The 15,000-nt window shown below is 45.6% G+C and overlaps 1 protein-coding gene across 1 annotated transcript in view; it reads left to right on the forward strand.

Annotated features, from left to right (window-relative positions):
• Positions 1 to 15,000, forward strand: part of nalcn (sodium leak channel, non-selective) — a 110,431-nt gene that overhangs the window by 83,416 nt on the left and 12,015 nt on the right. Inside the window, exons 19-32 of the mRNA XM_076262542.1 lie at positions 1,238 to 1,339; positions 1,742 to 1,811; positions 2,029 to 2,120; positions 3,237 to 3,359; positions 4,298 to 4,354; positions 5,102 to 5,222; positions 6,272 to 6,403; positions 7,469 to 7,636; positions 8,180 to 8,284; positions 8,391 to 8,497; positions 10,018 to 10,138; positions 10,334 to 10,432; positions 10,773 to 10,866; positions 14,768 to 14,874. Of these exons, the coding sequence (XP_076118657.1) occupies positions 1,238 to 1,339; positions 1,742 to 1,811; positions 2,029 to 2,120; positions 3,237 to 3,359; positions 4,298 to 4,354; positions 5,102 to 5,222; positions 6,272 to 6,403; positions 7,469 to 7,636; positions 8,180 to 8,284; positions 8,391 to 8,497; positions 10,018 to 10,138; positions 10,334 to 10,432; positions 10,773 to 10,866; positions 14,768 to 14,874 (1,498 nt within the window). The remainder of the gene's footprint in view (positions 1 to 1,237; positions 1,340 to 1,741; positions 1,812 to 2,028; positions 2,121 to 3,236; positions 3,360 to 4,297; positions 4,355 to 5,101; positions 5,223 to 6,271; positions 6,404 to 7,468; positions 7,637 to 8,179; positions 8,285 to 8,390; positions 8,498 to 10,017; positions 10,139 to 10,333; positions 10,433 to 10,772; positions 10,867 to 14,767; positions 14,875 to 15,000) is intronic.

Genomic DNA, 15,000 nt, shown 5'->3' on the forward strand with positions numbered 1-15,000 from the left:
CTGTTAAGGAGAAATAGAGAATAGTTTCCGCTGAGTATGCACTACAGTGAGATCACAGGTGAAAATGTACAAATTTCCATCAACTTTGAGTCAGTTGTCTCTTCATACAGTATACACCAGTCAGTCCAGAGGTGCGTTGAAATTTGGCAAACAGTGGCGATCGTTCGTTAAACGCACCTCAGATGTGGACAGATATAGAAACTGTAGAGATGTGGACAGATATGGACTAGTGCTGCATTCTCAAAAACACTTCTCCTTCAGGAGCCTCTCAATGAAGCCTGATTTATGTTACGATTTTACATTTCAAATGTTAGTCTGTTTTGTCCATATTTGTAAGCTTTTTAGAAAACGTGCAAAAGATGAACAGAATGAATGAATGCAGAGTATGGACAGAAGGCTCTGGCTGTGTCCGTATTCGTATGTAATGTTGAGCGTACATGAGCCTCCGGCTGGCCTGAACCGGCCACGGCCCCCTCACACTCTCACATCTGTCCCCAGAAACGGCCCTCTCCTTCAGGCTGTTTGTTTATCTCTGCCGCTGTGCCCCTCCATCCATATCGCCTGCGCCGGTGGCGTCCTGTAGGTCCTCCGAGCCTGGCACTGCCACGCTGAGCGGCGCGGCGCTAATGAGTGCCATCTGCTGTGCCGCGCGGCCGCGTGTCAGATGGCACAGGATGGCACAGGAGTCCTCGGGGAGCAATCAGTTCATATGTGCCCGCCGTGGTTTGCTCTGGTTTACTTTGGGTTGGTTTTTGGTTTGTGTTACATGCTTTTTGCATGGTGGTAAAAGACTGTAGGAATATCCAGTGTGAGAAAGAGATGTCACAATAGTGTCCTTTGTTTTTTTTTTTTTTTAGGATGTAATTTCATTAGGATAGATTAGGACATCATTTTATTAAGATATCCTTTTAATAAGATGTCATTAATGGCCAAAAGTCAATCTTGAGAGAGGCAGAGACTGGGATAGTGTGTAGGAGGGGAAAGAGAACACCACAGGGAGAGACAGAGGAGAGGAGAGGACATGTCTCCTCTTGTACTGTCTCTGAATTAGAGGGTCAAAGAGATGCTTTCAGAGCAAAGGTTTTCATCATTTCATCAATGATAATATATTAGTTATATATAATGTGTGTGTCTGTGATTTGTGACAACCATGCGTGTTGGTGTGTGTGTGTATGTGTGCGTGTGTGTGTGTGTGTGTGTGTGTGTGTGTGTGTGTGTTTTCATTGTGTTGCTATAGAGCCTGCACCAGACAGCGCATGCTAAGTGGTTCCTTGGAGGGGGCGCCTGCCAAGGAGCGCTCCATCTTAAGTGTCCAACATCACATCCGCCAGGAGCGCAGGTCAGACATACACACACACACTCTATCTCTATCTCTCTCCATCTCTCTCTGATTGCATACATACACACACACACACATATATATATATACACACACACACACACACACACACATATATATATATATATATATAGACTATCACAGTCCACTGGTCTAACAAAGCTGACTCATAAAATATATTTGCCATTTCCCATGTGGCATTTCTTTTGCTGTGTTTAATGGTTTGATTTTGACCTTTACTGGCCTCTTTGCTTTGTGTGTGTGCATACGTGTGTGTGTGTGTGTGTGTGTGTGTGTGTGTGTGTGTGTGTGTGTGTGTGTGTGTGTGTGTGTGTGTGTGTGTTTGCTCTGCTGCTGGTGTTGATAAAGTAACTGTGCGTGACCCTGCTCTCCTTGGCTCAGATCCCTCAGGCACGGATCGACCAGCCAAAGGATCACCCGGGGGAAGTCCCTGGAAACCCTCACCCAGGACGTAAGTACACACACACACACACACACACACACACACACACACACACACACACACACACACACACACACACACAAACACACACACACACAAACACACACACACACACACACACACACACACACACACACACACACACACACACACACACACACACACACACACACACACACATGCACACCCACACCTGGTTTGTAAATGGTCTGTGATCCCCCTGCAGCACTCGAGCACAGTGAGATACCGCAACGCCCAGAGAGAGGACAGCGAGATCAAAATGATCCAGGAGAAGAAGGAGCAGGCCGAGATGAAAAGGTCCAGTTGCAGCGCACACCAATTGCTCTCAAGCAATTATATACCCAACACTTAAATACTTACACACCCAGCACTCTGCCAAACACTAATATACCCAGTACACTCCTAAACAGTATAGTCTCCAAAATAGTTGTATGCTCAACACTCTATAATACACTTAATCCAACGATTCAACACTACACCCCCAATGTTCTGCCAAACAATATACTCTCTCCAAATATTAATATACCCAACACTCTCTCAAACACTTATATACCCAACACTCTCTCAAACACTTATACACCCAAAACTCTCTTAAACACTTATACACCCAACACTCTCTCAAACACTTATACACCCAACACTCTCTTAAACACTTATACAACCAACACTCTCTTAAACACTTATACATCCAACACTCTCTCAAACACTTATACACCCAACACTCTCTCAAACACTTATACACCCAACACTCTCTCAAACACTTATACACCCAACACTCTCTCAAACAGTTCTATGTCCAACACTCTCAAACACTTATACACCCAACAGAGAGATACATTCTCTCAAACACTCCCACACCCAACACACTCTTCTACTCTCCTCTGCTCACGACACAGATAAAGGGGCCCTTTCAATCTTACAGAGACATAAAAGTGTACTGTATTCAGGTCTTCAAATCAGCACACAGTCCAATGGCAGTTTCATCTGTATATTCCCAAGATCCTCGGCATTGTTTGTTACTCTGTTAGGATTACCCACTTAATGCTTTACCCTTTGGCAAACACATTTGAAGCACATTTGAAGCACACTACCACAGCTTAGGTGGACCGTGCTTGTCTGTTTTTGCCACCAGATCTCCATTTCACTCTCCACTCCCCTCTCCACCTGGGGTGTGTTTCCCAAAACCATAGTTGCTAACCTGTTAGCAACTTATTTGGTTGGCAATGAGAAATTGCATTGCAACCAACAACTATGGTTTTGGGAAACCCCTGAGTAGTAGTATTACAGCAAATCTATGATATTCACTTCAGTATCTTAGCTCCTTCACAAAGTCCATTCACCAATGTGCTGGCTGTGCTTGTGGGTTTCAAATCAGTCTTTTGTCTGTGCCGCTCTGCTGTGTGTCCCGAACAGAAAAGTTCAGGAGGAGGAGTTGCGGGAGAACCACCCGTACTTTGATAAGCCCCTCTTCATCGTGGGGAGAGAACATCGCTTCCGGAACTTCTGCAGGACTATTGTGCGAGCCCGCTTCAACGCGTACGTTCTAATCCCATACCAACCACACACAGACACACAAAGACACACACACACTCAAATGTGTTGGAAACAACACAAACTGTGTTGTCTCTATCTGGACATAGAGATGTGTTAAAAACAACGCAAGTTGTGTTATTTTCAACACATATTGAGTGTACACTCTTTAAAAGAATAACAAACGCAATGTGTTGGAAAAAACACAAATTGTGTTGTCCTTATTTGGACATAGAGATGCAAGTTTTCAACACATTCGTTTTAAGAGTGTGCACACACACACACACACACACACACACACACACACACTCACACACACACACACACACACACACTACCCCCTTAGAGAAAGAGAAAGAGAGAGAAGAGGGGGAAAGGCTGTGCTTGCAGAAACCAGCACTGTGACCAATCCCTGCCAAAGAGGGAGAGACTGGGCCAGCTCAGGGCTCCCTCACTGGGACTGAGAACTCTCCGCATTTGGGAATGAGAAACTTATGCAATGAATTCACTTTGCATCTAATTGCCTTAGTTTGTTATTAGTGAGGTACAGGAAACAGCGCTCGATTATGAACTATGTATAACAGGGTTGTGCACAATTCAAATTGCAATTCTGCTTCCTGTTTGCTACCTCAATTGAAATGCAAGTGAAATTCATGAATTGAATTGGAATTTAAGAGCCAGTTTCAATTCAATTCTGGAATTTTGCACAAGCCTGATGTATAAAGATGTTTAACTAGACAACACTATACTATACTAACTATACTTTCTGTCTTAATGCTTTGAAATGCCTTTCAAATAGCAGAAAATTATATTACAGTAATGTTTTTTTTATAGATTCTAAGATACTGTATATAATATAGGAGAAATGCAATATGTAGCCTAGTTTCAGATATGACATGCCTCTTATTGTGTTATTATTGCTGCTATTGTTGTTTGGTTCCCAGGTCAAAACCAGACCCCATCACTGGGGCAGTGAAGCACACCAAGTACCACCAGCTCTAGTGAGTTCTTTATGGCTCTCATTTCCACACGCCGTTGGTTAGGACATTATCCTCTCCTGTTTTCCTCTGTAATACTACCTCAAAGCTATACACACCAGGACACACACACACACACACACACACACAGAGACACGCACACCACAATGCTGTAATCTTGAGGAACTCATATTACAGGAAAAATAGATTTCTTATTTCTGTCATTGGGTGATGCAGTGTCTCGATATCGGAGAGCTCTGCTGTGCGAAATTAAAGCAAGACAAAATTAGATTATGCTTTATATCAGATTAGAGTGGCGAGTGTGAGGCTGACAGAAGATGTGTGTTGGGGTGTGTGTGTGTGTGTGTGTGTGTGAGAGAGAGGAAACTGTGCTCTGAGGACAGCAGGGAAGTCTTGGAATGATCAGTCAGCTCCCCAAGTCTGGTGTGAAATCAGGGGGAGGTTATGTAAGACGGCTTATTGCAGGGAAGCTTATGGAAATGAGCATGGCCTATTTCTTGTGCGAGCACTGAGACTGTTCTGCACTCAGCCCCGCATGTGCTTGGGTGTGTTTTTCTGTTTGTGTGTGTGTGTGTGTGTGGGTGCATGTGCATGTTTTTGTGTGTGTGTTGTCTGGATGAATGATGTGTGTTTGCACTTCTGTATGTGTGTGTGTGTTTGTTTGTGTGTGTGTGTGTGTGTGTGTGTGTGTGTGTGTGTGTGTGTGTGTGTGTGTGTGTGTGTGTGTGTGGACATGTGTGTTATCCCCAGCGATCTCCTGGGTCTGGTCACCTACCTGGACTGGGTGATGATCGTGGTCACCGTCTGTTGCTGCATCTCTATGATGTTTGAATCGCCCTTCACCCGGGTCATGCATGTCCCCACTCTACAGGTAGCTGCGCCAACTCTCCTTCTCTCTTCCCTTCTCTCTCTATCGCTCTCTCTCTATCTCTTACTCTCTGTCTAACTTTCTTTCCCGTTCTCTCTATAGCTCGCTCTCTCTTTCCCTTGCACCCTTTTCCCTGCTATGCCTACTGATTCAGTAGGAATCAATGAGAGAGAAAAAAAACCCTCTGAAATGCACTTCTCAATGTCACCTCCACTGCAAATGACCCCCCCTCTCTTTCAAACAAACTTTCCCCTCTCTCTTTCTCTCTCTTTCCTGTGTCCAACTGTCTTACTTTAAGTGTCCTCTGAAGGCTTCCATGAGTATGAGTATGGGTTGTGATCAAGAAAGAAGAAATTGACTGCACAACTTTTTCCTCCTTTACTTCCCTCTCCTCTCTGGAGTTGAGTGCTAAAGGCCATTCATCCACCCCCCCCCCCCCCAAACCAAAGTTATTACCACCGATTTTAGTGTCCCACTTTGGAGCAGCCTCTCTCTCGGCTCCTCGGCCAAGCTAAGTGCTCTATCTTAAGAGCAATAACAGAGAGAGAGAGAGAGAGAGAGAGAGAGAGGAGGGAAAGGTGGACTGTAGAAGGGCCTCTGTCGTAATTAAGGCCAGAAAATGTGTGATTTCTGTTAGAGGTATTCAGTAAGCAGTCCCTCTATCTCTATCTCCATCATCTCCATAATGGCCCTCTCATCCATATAAAGAATCACTGGCCCTATATTAATACTACTGTATATAAAATATACTACACTATACAATAGTATGCTATATTGTACACACTAAGACTATAATGCACACTAGCATTTTTCATCATGTGTATGGAATATTTAGTCAGATGACTGTACTTATATGTCCTAAATAGATGATAAATAATACTATTTGATTCACTGAGTGTATGTTGTCAGAAAGTTCCCTTATTTAAACCACATGCAGACTCACTCGTGCAGACATGCGGATTCATGTGCATGTGAGGGTGTGATTGTGCCCTCGCTGTGTGCTGACTGGTGCCCCTGTGGGCATGGCGGGTTGCTTGTGCCCTTGCTCACAGATCGGCGAGTTTGTGTTTGTGATCTTCATGAGCATCGAGCTGAACCTGAAGATCATGGCCGACGGCCTCTTCTTCACTCCCACCGCCGTCATCAGGGACTTTGGCGGCGTCATGGACATCTTCATCTATCTGGTGAGTCTGTGCGTGTTTGTTTGTTTGTTTGTTCATTTTGTTGTTGTTGTTGTTGTTTTTGCTGTTGTTGTTGTTTAGGGGGCCTGTGGTGAGGGGGTGTTTCCCTCCAAATCTCTACTCTTTGATTACTCACACTCACCAACGTGTTTGAGCGGAAGCGTTTGCTCTCAACTTTTTAAAGAGGCCCTATTAATGGTTCTAAACGTCAGCTCGTTTTGAATGACCCAGTATTCTAAATGGCTTCTTGTTTACTTTGCCTTCTGCTTCGACTTCATTTCATAATGGCTTTCTCTTTTCATTTCCTTTCCTTTCATCAGTAAACATGATTTGCATATTCAAATAATGAACTGAGATCAGAGATGAGTGCATTCCAGGCTACTGACTTGAAGTCTCCATAGACCCTGTGGTTTCTGTGTGTGTGTGTGGGGGGGGATGGTGTTCGTGTGTGTGAATAGGTTAATGAGTTGATTATAATGACTTTATGAGTTTCCATTATGCAATGCTTTAGTGAAACAAACCACAGATCACCACAGATTCACCACCGCTAGATAATACCGCCACAGACCATTAAGATTTGCGGTTGGTAAACAGGAACGAATCAGCAATGGATCAGTGCAGTGATGGACCATCAATTAGAGGATGGGTTTGTGGGGTGTATAGGTGAACCTTTAATCAGGTCCAGTCAGAGGGCTTCAATGTGATGTCTATTATCACAGCAGTTAATCTACTGCCACCAATTTCAACTATTCCATTCACTGTGTAGCAATCAGTCATACAAACAAACAAATGTTACTCTTTAAAGGTAAAAATGAGTTGACTCATTTTTTTGACTCATTAGTAGAGACTTTTATTCAAAGAGTCACAGACTCACAAAGGCGGAAATTAATTGTCAGTCAGTGATGTTATAGCTGCTCTTTACTACAGTAGCTATGACCTGATTTCCATATGGCCTATAGCTGATCATTTTTAGTTATAGCTTACGTAAGCATGCTGTAAGAACAGCTCTGAGAGCTGAGCTGCTGTGTGTGTGCTGTGGCGTGAAGTGTCCCTCTGCTCGTGCCGTAGGTGAGCCTGATCTTCCTGTGCTGGCTGCCCAATAACGTGCCCCCTGAGTCGGGCGCCCAGCTGCTCATGATGCTGCGCTGCCTGCGCCCGCTGCGCATCTTCAAGCTGGTGCCCCAGATGAGGAAGGTGGTGCGCGAGGTCCTCAAGGGCTTCAAGGAGATCTTCCTGGTGGGTGCTGTGTGTGTGTGTGAGTGTGAGTGTGTGTGTGTGTGTGTGTGTGTGTGTGTGTGTGTGTGTGTGCGTGTGTGTGTGTGTGTGTGAGTGTGTATATGTTTGTGTGTGTGTGTGTGTGTATATGTGTGTGTGTGTGTGTGTGTGTGTGTGTGTGTGTGTGTGTGTGTGTGTGTGTGTGTGTGTGTGTGTGAGTGTGTATATGTTTGTGTGTGTGTGTGTGTGTGTATATGTGTGTGTGTGTGTGTGTGTGTGTGTGTGTGTGTGTGTGTGTGTAAAACAAAGATGCACTGCCAGTTATTACATTACAAAGCAGTAATGTAATAACTGGCAGTGCATATATTGCAATGAAATACTAAATCTTGGATTCACAAGGGGTTTATATTATCATCATATTATTGTGATGTCCTGAGCGAAGTCGCCGCCTACAGTTCTTGGAACCTATCCAAGTGCTCCTGTTGCTGTATAGTGCAAGTATTCAATTCCATGGGTAAAACCTTCCCTTTGCTCCTAAAGCTCTGTATTGATTTCTCCATATAGGTCTCCATTCTACTCTTGACATTAATGCTGGTGTTTGCAAGCTTTGGGGTTCAGCTCTTCGCTGGAAAACTCGCCAAGTGCAATGATCCCAACGTGGAGAGACGGGTAAGACTGAGCCTCTGTTCCCTTTTCATGTATTCCTGTCATGAGCGAGGGGTCTGGTGTACCGAGTCAGAAGTGTGTGACTTGCTCTTCCCTGATCTCCCCGTAGGAAGACTGCCACGGCATTTTCAGAATCAACGTCAGCGTCTCCAAGAACTTAAACCTGAGGCTCAAGCCGGGGGAAAAGAAGCCGGGATTCTGGGTGCCAAGAGTCTGGTAGAGTCTGGTTACTTACTGTAACCATTACAATTTTATTGCATTTATTTAGAAGAAGTAATAGATTTTTCTATGATTAGAACCCCCCCCCCCCGCCCTATTATTGCATACTGTAAGTCATTGGGGCCCAATAATAAGTCATGTGACAGTAATCAGCCCTATAGCTTTGGGACACGAGGGGAACCCTGTGACGGTAGCACCAGACTGACCCCCTCAGCCACCCCAGCACCACCCACCTGCCCATCTCCCCTCTACCTGGTCAGAGGCCCAGTCATTTCACCCACCTGCCCATCTCCCCTCTACCTGGTCAGAGGCCCAGTCATTTCACCCACTTGCTCATCTCCCCTCTACCTGGTCAGAGGCCCAGTCATTTCACCCACTTGCTCATCTCCCCTTGTCCACCTGGTCAGAGGCCCAGTCACTTCACCCACCTGCCCATCTCCCCTTGTCCACCTGGTCAGAGGCCCAGTCACTTCACCCACCTGCCCATCTCCCCTTGTCCACCTGGTCAGAGGCCCAGTCATTTCACCCACCGGTGGCACAGATTGGCCCTGGGTTTACATTCCTGTGTTTTTATACTATCCTGCAGAGAGCACAATACACACACACAAACACACACACATACAAACATACCAAAAAACACCAAAATGTGTGTGTGTGTGTGTGTGTGTGTGCATGTGTGTGTGCGTGTGTGTGTGTGTGTGTGTGTGTGTACACATTCATATGTCCCTTGCCAAGTATGTCCTATATGTCATCTCCAAATATGATGAAACGCAACAAAGGTCCATTTAGCACCGTCCCCTCTCTCCCCTCCTGTCTCACTTCACTCTCTTTTACACACACACACACACACACACACACACACACACACACACACACTACCCAATATATTTACTCTCCTATCTCTCCTTCATCTCTTCCTCTCTTCCTCTCTCTCTCTCTCTCTCTCTCTCTCTCTCTCTCTCTCTCTCTCTCTCTCTCTCTCTCTCTCTCTCTCTCTCTCCTCTCTCTTTATATATATATATATCCACCCCCACCCAACCTCTCTACCTCTCTCTAGTTCTCTTTGTCCCTTTGCTACCTTCAAAGAGCTGGGGTCTGATTGGGGATTGAGTCAGCCATCAGTCTTTCATCTCAGCCCAGAGAGCTGTTTGATGTGCCAGACGTGCTGCGCATGTTCGCCCAGGGGAACTGGACGCGCCTCAAAACAGCCCCTAACAACTGCTAGAGACGATAGCGCCCTTAAAAAAAAGAGTGTGCTTGGCATTTCAACTCCGATGTAATATCCTCTCTGTTTGCCTACGCTGATGCTTTGTGGCAGTTTTATTCATTTGACTTCGCTGACCTGGTCACTGGGCATATTGTTATCGTGCCTGAGATGCATAATGATGTTTTACTTCTAGTGCCTCGGCATTGAAAGGCAAGCATATTTGTTTGTGAGGCATGTGCTGTGTGTTTTTTTGGACAGTAAATGTGACTTATTTGACGTTTATTGTCCTGCCATTTTGTTTGTTCTTCAGGGCCAACCCTCGTAACTTTAACTTTGACAACGTTGGCAATGCCATGCTGGCGCTGTTTGAGGTCCTCTCCCTGAAAGGCTGGGTGGAGGTGCGCGACGTCATCATCCACCGCGTCGGCCCGGTAAAAACACACTCCCCATCACAGAGGCGCTTGTTGGCGCCCGCTAAAATTGTCATCATGAAGGTCATCTCAGGTGATTCTGACTCTTAGAGTGTTCCTCTCACTCTCTCTCACTCTCTCTCTCTCTCTCCCTCTCTCTCCCTCTCCCTCTCTCTCTCTCTCTCTCTCTCTCTCTCTCTCTCTCTCTCTCTACAGATACACGGTATCTACATCCATGTGTTTGTGTTCCTGGGCTGCATGATAGGACTGACACTGTTTGTTGGAGTGGTCATTGCTAACTTCAATGAGAATAAGGTGCGGTGTTTCTTTCATAAGAGAATAACTCTCATGTCACATGTAATATGCTTTTATGCAAACATATTCTAGTGAGCTTTATTTACTACCCATATTGTTATTAGTTTATTAGTAGTGCTGTTCATACTCTTGTTAAAATCACAATTTCACTATGAATGTACAGAGGTGACCTTAGGCATGACAATACATTAACTGACAAGAAAACAGTTGTTTGTGACCTGTGTGTGTGTGTGTGTGTGTGTGTGTGTGTGTTTGTATGTGAGTATTCGTATGTGTGTGTGTGTGTGTGTGTGTGTCTGTGTGATGAATCTCTCATGTCCTGTAACTGTTGTTGTATTAGGGCACCGCTCTGCTCACAGTGGACCAGAGGAGATGGGAGGACCTGAAGAGCAGACTGAAGATCGCTCAGCCCCTGCACCTCCCACCCAGGCCAGGTGTGTGAGAGTGTGTGTGTGTGTGTGTGTGTGTGAGAGAGAGAGAGAAAGAAAGAGAGCGCAGTGACTTAATGTCTCAGTAGGCTGTCACTGGAGCCTCCAGCTCTGTAAGTCTTGCAGGGCTTTTCTGTGGGAAGCTGTCAGGTCTTAACAGATGTCTGGAACACAGGCTTTGCTGCAACGCAGGGTGTGTAGGAGGGTGAGAAGTGGACAAAGAGAGAAAGAGTGATAGAGGAGGGATGGCAGAAGAGAGGAATAGAGGAAGGTAGAGGGATAGATTGGGTCTTGAGGGTGATTTGCTTTATTTGCTTTGGTCTGGCAGCTGTGCAGTATGTGCCATCTCTCTTCCTCCCCATCCCTCTCTCATTTCTCTCTTTCACTCACACACCCTGTTTCAGTCTTTCTTTTAATTTGTCTCTCCCTCTCCCTCCTGCCCTCATCTTTCTTGCTCCCCTTTTCTTACTCTCGCTCTCTCTCTCGCTCTCAGTGTATGTGTGTTGGTATGCCTCTCTCTCCTTCTCTCTCTATCCCTTTCTCTCTCTCTTTATCTCCTCTCTCTCGCTCTCTCCCTTTCTCTCTCATCTCTCTAATGGCGTGCTTGGTGGGAGTGTTTAATCAACGCTGCTCTGCGGTACAGTGGTGTCGGGAGCTCATCTCTCTCCCCATCAGAGGGAAACTCAGAACTCCATTACTGTCAGCCCTCTCATCTGGGGGGGAGGGAGGGGGAGAGGGGGGCAAAACTAGAACAGTCCGGGGGCTCCAATATTAAATTGTTCAATGGCGGCTGGCTTTCAGAAGTTCACGTGCCACGTGTACCAGTATTTTCTCATTTTCCCACTATTCTGTTCAATATAATTCGGTCAGATTTGGCCACACATAATGTGTGATGTTTGATGTCAGGCTTTTGTAATGTGTGATGTTTGATGGGGGCTTGTCTGGAAGACCCTGTGCTTCATGTAGCAGCAGAGAGTTGGGTGTGGATGTCTGAAGTGTCTGTGAAAACTAGAGGGATGGTATGGGGGATAGACAAGGTTTCTGTGCTCCAGTGCATTCTGATAAAGTTATTTTTCTCTTTATCTGTCTCTTTTGTTCTCTCTTGGCTCTCTTGTGGCTCCACTCCCCCTCTCTCTCCTCTCTCTCTCTCTCTCTCTCTCTCTCTCTTTTTCTCTCTCTATTGTGGGCATGCTGAGTCCTCTGTTGTTTTCATCTGTAACTCTAGAAGTGGTGCATGTTCAACTTAGACAGGATGCCACCTCACATAAATGGAGTCAGGTGTACCAAAGACAGGACTCCTAGTGAAAGAAATAATAAACAAACGCCTTGAAATGAACTGGCCCTTTGATCACCACACACCGCCCTGGGTGTCCCGATGTGTTTGTTTGTTTGTTTGTTTGTTTGTTTACTTGTTTACTTGTGTTCATCTCGACCCCTCCCCTAGACCTCAGAGGATGTAGGTGAACAATAAAAATGAAAATAAACAAATGACAATTTTCTTTATAGTCGAATCTCCCTGAAGACATATTGGCAGTGTGAATGGACAATTGCATGTTGTCGCTCTCAACAGAAACTAATAACAGAAATTGCATTACCAAGTTATTTTTACTGCTCAAAGGATTTTAAGCACGTTGTGTCATCTTCTTTAAAAACACTTACTCCCCTTTACTCCCTCTTCACAATATAGAATCTTCTGTCTCTTATTGCCCTCAGTGGAGTAGTGTGTGTTTAGACACTTCTGTCGGCCCAGTACACACACACACACACACACACACACACACACACACACACACACACACACACACACACACATGCAGCTTTGCCTTGAGGGCTCTGGTCTCTGGCCTGTGTGTCTGGGGGCCGTCAGTAATGCCCACTCTCAGATGCAGCTCCAGCCCCGAGCCAGACAGACTACCGCCTCCCCTGTCTGTTAGTGTAGCGCTCTGCACTCACTCTCTCTCTCTCACACACACACACACACACACACACACACACACACACACACACAAACACACAAAAGAGAGAGAGAGACCGACTGACTGACTGATAGACAAAGACAGAAAGAGTGAAGTCTTAGAATTCTATTTCCCCATCATCCTCAAAAAGAATAGAGACAGATGGAGGGAGAAGAAAAGGTTAGAGGTATAGAGACAAAGACTTTTGAAGGCCCTCTCATCTCATCACAAAAAGTCTGGAGGTATGTGTTAGGGGAGCTGTTTTGTCAGTTAGGGATGAAGAGGTTTCATTTTTTAGCTTTTGATTAGTCCAGGCTCCTACAGTGATTATTAAAGAAAGGGGGTTAGAATCAAAAGCAGCCTGCTGTTTTTCTCTTGTCGTTAATTCTTGTTGTGTGTATGTGTGTGTGTGTGTGTGTGTGTGTGTGTGTGTGTGTGTGTGTGTGTGTGTGTGTGTGTGTGTGTGTGTATGTGTGTGTTTTTGTGTGTGTTTCACTCCCTTTTTCTATGGCAAGCATCTATACAGTATATCTTGCTGCGACTCTTGCACTCTTTTGTTCCTCTCCTAATAATATTCTTAGACTTGGATCCTTAGTTCTGATGTTCTGAAGGTCTGTGTGCATTTTTCTGAATTTAGGAAAGAATTGATCTCGTAGCTCTATCCATTGGCAGCATTCAGCTAAAAAGTGAAGCTCTGTTTCAATGGCACCTTGGTTGCAGTTGGTGCAAAGCCTGTCTTCTCTTGGCAGCCAGGTTTGCCTGTGTCTGCCTTTCTCGATAGCCAGATTGTGATTGCTTAGTCTGTACCTGGTCAAGGTTTTTCTCTGTCTGATATCAGTGACTGTAGATAGGTAGTCTGTCACAGTGTACTCTCTGTTTAGGGCCAAATAACATTGAAGTTTATTTTGTCTTTTTGTTGTTTCAGTCCAATATGATAAGTAATTTTGTTTTTCTGCATTTATAATTTGATTAGGCCAAATTGTTTGAGAAAGGGTGGCAAGGTCCTGAGGCTGACTATTAGTTGTGTTAGTTGTACTATTAGTATGTGTGAGTCTCAGGACTAGCTGGACGAGGGGGCTTGTTTTTATACTCATCTCTTGGCTTTTTAGGACTTTCTCTGTCTCTCTCTTCCTCCCTCTCTCCCTCTCCCCCTCTCTCTCTCTGTCTCTTCTCTGTCTTTCTCCCACGCACGCCACGCTCACTGATTCTTTTGTCCAATTTAAAGCCCCTCTTTTCATTCCATATCACTCTGTCCCTCGCTTCCTCTACCTTTTTACCCGTCCGTCTTTTCTCCTCTTCTCCTTTCTTCCTCCACTTCCATTAGCTCTTGGTGTGTGGGCGCTTGGTGTGTGGGCGCTGGTGTGTGGGCGCTTGGTGTGTGGGCGCTGGTGTGGGTGGGTGAGTGCACACACAGTGCTCTTCCTCTCCTCTACTGTAAGACGGAGGCAGAGAAATGAACAAATAGGCTGTCGAGATGGCCGACAACTTCATCAACCATCATTAGCGGGCACTTTCTCCCCGCAAAGGAATTCTCTCCTGATGCTTCGTGAGCAATGGCTGCAGGCCGATGGCCGATGGCTGTGTGGTGGTGGTGCCGCCTCAGATGGCATCTCATAATGAGTGACCAGGCCCGTTCTGCAGCCGGAGTGAGATAGAGGTGGACAGGGCAAGACAAAGAGCTCGCCGGGGAATACAGTGGAGCTTTACTCTGTCTGGTATTCCAGCGTCATATACACAGTCTCAGCTTTAGCACTTGGATGTTTCTCTGCTTCTCTGTTGAATGTATACTGTCAGTCTGCTGACCATTACAGTGCTGAGGTGAAAGGGGATATATGGGACAAAGCAAGAGGTCAGTCTGTGATAGACTACAGTGCTGAGGTGAAGGGGGATATATGGGACAGAGCAAGGGGTCAGTTTGGTCACTTCTGCTTTTTGTCTTTGTCTGACTGTAGAGAACGGCGGCTTCCGTGCCAAGATGTACGACATCACGCAGCACCCGTTCTTCAAGAGGGGCATCGCCGTCCTCGTCCTGGCCCAGTCTGTGCTGCTGTCCGTCAAGGTGAGGGTCCCACCCACTGCAGCAACAGCCCTGTCAATAAGCAGTCTATTACTTCATTTAATACCCTCTCTCTCTCTCTCTCTCTCTCTCTCTCTCTCTCTCTCTCTCTCTCACTCCCTCTCTTCT

Source organism: Alosa pseudoharengus, unplaced genomic scaffold (genome assembly GCF_046254945.1).
Source record: "Alosa pseudoharengus isolate Yale_2024_CS ecotype anadromous, Long Island Sound unplaced genomic scaffold, YU_APseudo_1.1 YU_APseudo_1.1_scf_3, whole genome shotgun sequence".
In the NCBI taxonomy this organism is placed as follows: domain Eukaryota; kingdom Metazoa; phylum Chordata; class Actinopteri; order Clupeiformes; family Clupeidae; genus Alosa; species Alosa pseudoharengus.